This window comes from Terrapene carolina, unplaced genomic scaffold, assembly GCF_002925995.2.
Source record: "Terrapene carolina triunguis isolate 2854851 unplaced genomic scaffold, T_m_triunguis-2.0 Scaffold750, whole genome shotgun sequence".
NCBI lineage: Eukaryota > Metazoa > Chordata > Testudines > Emydidae > Terrapene > Terrapene triunguis.
Genome location: NW_020665101.1, coordinates 214,869 through 219,856, shown reverse-complemented (window position 1 = coordinate 219,856; position 4,988 = coordinate 214,869). Strand labels below are relative to the sequence as shown.

The following is a 4,988-nucleotide window of genomic DNA, read 5'->3' as shown; positions in this document are numbered from 1 at the left end:
GCTAGGGGGCGCTGTGCTGCAGGGAGTGGGGGGCTCAGCAGGGGGCGCTCTCCCTTGGCAGTCAGTGCTGGTCCCAATGCCCTAGCGTGGCGCTAGGGGCCTGTCACGGGTGCCCAGGCTCGGGGCTCTGGCACTGCTCTCGGGGGGCCCCGACAGGACCCTGGGGCAGCATGACACCCCTCAGGGCGCGCGCTCACCAGGGCAAGCCCCCTTGGCTACAGCGCCTCCTGGGTCTGACCTCGGAGCATTCAGCCCCCCTGTCCCACGCTCCCCACAGTGAGTCCACCGGGCTGGGACGCCTGGGGCAGCCTCACCCGCCCCCAACGGGGCCACGCACCCCCCCCTCTGCAGCCAGCACTGACTCGCCAGCCAGCGTGGGGCACAGGAGGTTTATTAGTGGTTGGGAACACAGCGTAGAACAGAGCTTGTTAGCACAGAAAGCAGGAACCTGCAGCAAAGTCCATCTTGGGGGCGGATCCAGAGGCCTGGGCTCTCCCTGAGTCCCAAACCCGGAGACTGACCAGCCTCCAGCAGCCCAGCCTTTCAGTCACGCCCCATTGCTCCTCCTTTGTTCCTTTGTCTCTTTCCCGGGCCAACAGGTCACCTGGGCTCCACCTCTCTCTGTTCTCTAACACCTCCGGCTGCTAGGGGTTTCTGCAACAATCACACCCCCTTGTCCCACCACCTAGCCCTAGATATTTGTGCAACATACAGGGGAAACAGAGGCACCCTGTTTTCATACAAAACATTAAGAACATTCCCACTTTGTCCCAGGGCACTGTGCTGTAGGGCACTGGGCAAGGCTTCACCAGGGGGCGCTCTGCCCTCACAGTCAATGCTGACCCCAATGCTCCAGCACAGCACTATGGGGCGCTGTGCTGCAGGGGTTGGGGTGGGTAGGAACCCCCAGCCCCAGGGCCGAGCCAGACGCAGCCCCGGACACCGCGGGCTGGTGCCATCGGAATGGAATGGGCGCATGGAAAGCAGCCCCAGGGAACTGTGGAGGTCGTGGTCATTGGGGGCACTGTGGCATGTGGGTCTCCTGGGGGGAGGGGTCTCCTGTGAAGTGGGGGCAATGGGGGCACTGTGGGGGTGAAGGTCTCCTGGGGGCAGGGTTCTCCGGGGGGGGGGGGGCTGCGTCCCATTGCAGCCTGTGTGTTTCCAGAGGAGCTGCTGGCCCTGCGGGAGCAGTACCGGGACCTGATGGAGGAGTACCAGACCCTGCAAGAGAGCAACAAGATCATGGTGCACCAGCTGGAGAACCTGGAAGCCCAGAAGTACAGGTAACGGGGCTGGAAGGGGCAACAGGGCGGGGCAGGCCGGGGGGGGCCCAGCTTCAGACCCCATGGGCGGCTAGGCTCAGGACCTGCCTCCTGTTCCCCATGGCAGCTGGGGCTTGAACCAGAATCCTCAGGGGATCTGTGAGCAGGTGGGCAGGCCCCTGGCTGGGCTGGTTGGGGCTGCGCTGGGCCGGGAGCCTCCTGCCCTTGGCTGGGCCGGGCTGGGCCAGGCGCCTCCCCCCCGATGGGGGCCAGGCGGGCCAGGAGCAGCTCTGCAGTCTCTGCCCGGGGCCGCGGGCTCTCTTGGCAGATCCAGGAGCAGGTCGGAAGAGTCTCGCAAGTCGACGGAGTCGGACTTGACCCATTCTCCGGTGCGCCGGACCCTCTCTCCCCGGCGCGCCGGCCCCCGCCTGAGCGGCAGCGTCTCCTTCAAGACGGTGGACGACATAAGAACCATCAGCACCCCCAGCTGCAAGAAGGACCCCCCGAGCCAGGCCGAGGAGACCGACTCCGAGCTGAGCCTGCGCTTCCAGCTGCAGAGTGAGGAGGAGAAGGTGCATCTGGCCCAGAGCAAGGTACCCCCCCATCCTGGCCCTGCCCGGGCGGGGCGCTGCAGAGCAGGGGGGAGTGTCTCCCCAGGGGCTCCCCCAGGCCTTGGCCCCGCTGGACGGGCAGCCGCTCATGCCCCTCTCCCTGCCCCTGCAGTGTGACAACATGCAGACCGAGCTGCGGGAGCTGCAGCGGCAGTACCAGGCCATCCAGCGGGAGCGCCAGCAGCTGCAGGAGGAGCTGAAGCTGTGCCGGGCGGAAATCCAGAGACTCAAAGGCACCGTGCCCGCTGACGGGCGGGTAGGTGTGCCCCAGGGGGTGCCGCACAGCCACGGGCAGGGGCGTTGCCGACGACAGGCGTGGGTAGTGACGGTGCCACGCTGCCGTGGGGGGTGCCCCATGGGTGCTGACTGTGCCACGCTCCCACGAGGGATGGGGCTTGTGGGCGACGGCTGTGCCAAGCTGCCGCCTCCCGGGTGCCCACCACTTTCCCACAGATCCCGTTCTTGGCTGAGGCAGAGGGGGGCGCTGCTCCAGGGAGCCAGTGGGGGACCTGAGCGGGGGCGAGATGGGGGTCGCAGCCAGCGGCGTGCAGGAAGCAGTGCCCAGTGCTGGGGGAGGTACCAGCCGGGCACAGGAGCTGCCTGGACCCAGACGGCGGTGGTTTGAGCCCGGGGCTGGTCAGTAGCCGCTGGAGCTGGGGCTCGTCCAGACGTGCTGGCGGGTCCTGGTGCAGACGGGGCCTAGGACACTCCTCCAGGGAGCCCCCGCCCGCGGCCCAGCCTGACCCACGTCCCCTCCCATGGCTCAGCCCCTCCCCAGCTCCGTGAGCCCCAAGTGGCCTGGCTCCCCACAGCCCGCTGGGGCAGGGCTAGGGAGACCCCGAAAAGAGGCCGAGCCGCCTGCGATTTAATCTCTCTTTTCTCTCCCTTCTCATCTCCATCCACCCCCCCACCCCGGCCTGCGGCTGCCGCCCCATTCCATTCCCCGCTCTCCCCCCCCTAGAGCCGCCCCGCCCCCGACGCCCCCGTGATCTCCCTCCCCCTCATAGGACTGGTTGTTATAGTGGCTCTGCTCTGGTGCTGGTGGGCCGAGACCTCTTCCTAATGCCAATCAGGTACTGGTATCTCCCCTTCCCTCGGCCTGGCCCAGGCCCTGCTTGGCTCTCCCCATCCCTCGGCTGCCTTGGGTCTCCAGCACCTGCCCCCTCGCCTCTCCCCTCGTCCACCCCCTCTGCTCGCCATCTCCCCAGGCGCTTGCTCCAGGCAGGGCGGTGAGCGAGGGCAGATTCCCTCGCCCGCCAGCCGGAGACAGGGCAGGGGAGGGGCACGCCCTGGGGAAAGGAGCTGCTCAGATAACGCTCAAGACATGGCACCTTGGCCCCACTGCTGAGGGCAATAGGTGCCCCCCCCCCCCGGGCACTGCCCCTGTGTAGGGGTGCATGGTGCTGGGGCAACTGACTGCCTTCCCCTGCTGCCACTCCAGGCCCTTCCTGCCCCTCCGAGCCCAGTGGCAGTGCCTGCGCCCCAGGTGGCCAGCAGGGGGCACTGTGATGTAATGAGGTGCGACGCCCTCAGCACTGGGGCGTTGCCCGGTCGGCCAGAGCAGATTAGACGGGCTGCAGCACCAGGCCCCTGCCCTGGGGAGAGGCTTTGGGATCCCCGGGCAAAGCCCCCTGAGTGTCCATTGCGGGGAGGGGAGCGCAGCATGAGCCCCCTTGCTAAGCAGCCAGCCCCCCGCATGCCTCAGACCCCTCACCATCCCCCCACCCCCTCACAGCATCCCCCCGCCGCCCATGGTTTCTTCCCAGCACTCAAATCCCACAATCCTTTGTGGCCGCCAAGGCTCGTGGGACAGTGTTTGGCCCCAAGGGTTGGGAACCAGTGGGCTAGGCTAGGGGAGGGGCGGGCGCCCCATCAATGGGGCCGTGGGAAACAAGACGGGGGAGATGGGGGCCCACTGGGGCTGATCCCAGGGTCCCCCCAGAGAGGGGGAGCGCGAGGGATCCCATCTCTCTGTGCTCCCCTGGGGAAGGCTGCCCCCCCCAGCTGTTAGCAGCTAGCCAGTAGCTCCGCAGGGCGGCTGGTGAACTCCACCGCTCCCTGCTGGCCGGGGTCAGCTCCTGCAGCTGGGCCATGGGGAACGGGGGCTCCAGCACAACCCGCCCCCCCAGGCTCCAGGTGCCTCCCAGCCTGGCCCCCACCCCGCAGCCGCTGAGCAGCCCGGGCTCCCTGGAGGCGGGGAAGGGCTGCAGGGCACAGCACTGACCTCCCCTCCTCCCCCACACAGGTCCCGGCCGGGGGGCTGAAGCCCGTCATCCTCTTTGCAGTAGCTGCAGCCGTCTTGCTGCTGTACCCCTGCCTGAAGCGGTCCTGCGCCAGCGCCGTGCCAGCCTGAGGAGCGCCGCGCCCGGGCCATGCCACGCACGCACGCCAGATCCGCACACAGGCCCCCCGCCCCCCACAGCCTGCTCCAGCCCCCCCCCAGCACACGGAGATCACCCCCCACCCCCGGTCAGTCACACCATGGCAGCATCTGCCCCCACGTTACTGGCTCTCTCCATCCTTCGGGGCTCAGGGTCAGGGACGCTGGATCTGTGGGGCAGGGGAGGGAGACTGGAGGATGCTGCTCTGGTGGGTGCATGGATGGGGGGGGCAGCTGGGATAGGGAGCGGGTGGGCTGCAGGTTGCGTGGGAGAGTGAGGGGCTCCCTGAAAGCAGCCTCAGCCATCCCTGGGGCCCCCGGCTCTGGGCTGGGTCCGGTCCCATTGGATCATAGCGCCAGCTTGTGTGGGGGTGGTACGAGGGATCCCTGCCATCGACTCCCCAAACGGAACCTGTCCCCCCGCCGCCCCAGCCCCCGCCCTGCCCCACACTGCCCCCCCTCCATCCCAGCCCCCACCCTGCCCTCTCCATCCCAGCCCCCGCCCTGCCCCACACTGCCCACTCTCCATCCCAGCCCCCACCCTGACCCACCTTGCCCCCCTCCATCCCAGCCCCTGCCCTGACCCACATTGCCCCCCCTCCATCCCAGCCCCCACACAGCCCCCCTCCATCCCAGCCCCTGCCCTGACCCACCCTGCCCCCTCCATCCCAGCCCCCATACTGCCCCCCTGCATCCCAGCCCCCGCACTGACCCACACTGCCCCCCTCCATCCCA

The 4,988-nt window shown here is 68.5% G+C and overlaps 1 protein-coding gene across 2 annotated transcripts in view; it reads left to right on the top strand.

Moving 5' to 3' along the window:
• Positions 1-4,663, top strand: part of CCDC136 (coiled-coil domain containing 136) — a 25,763-nt gene extending 21,100 nt beyond the window's left edge. Inside the window, exons 5-9 of one of the 2 annotated variants that reach the window (XM_026660311.1) lie at positions 1,166-1,283; positions 1,591-1,855; positions 1,986-2,129; positions 2,835-2,946; positions 4,119-4,203. In XM_026660311.1, the coding sequence (XP_026516096.1) occupies positions 1,166-1,283; positions 1,591-1,855; positions 1,986-2,129; positions 2,835-2,936 (629 nt within the window). In that variant the 3' untranslated portion in view covers positions 2,937-2,946; positions 4,119-4,203. Of the gene's footprint in view, positions 1-1,165; positions 1,284-1,590; positions 1,856-1,985; positions 2,130-2,834; positions 2,947-4,118 lie in introns of both variants that reach the window. The other variant, XM_026660310.2, reaches the window with a different exon arrangement.
• Positions 4,664-4,988: the final 325 nt, after the last annotated feature.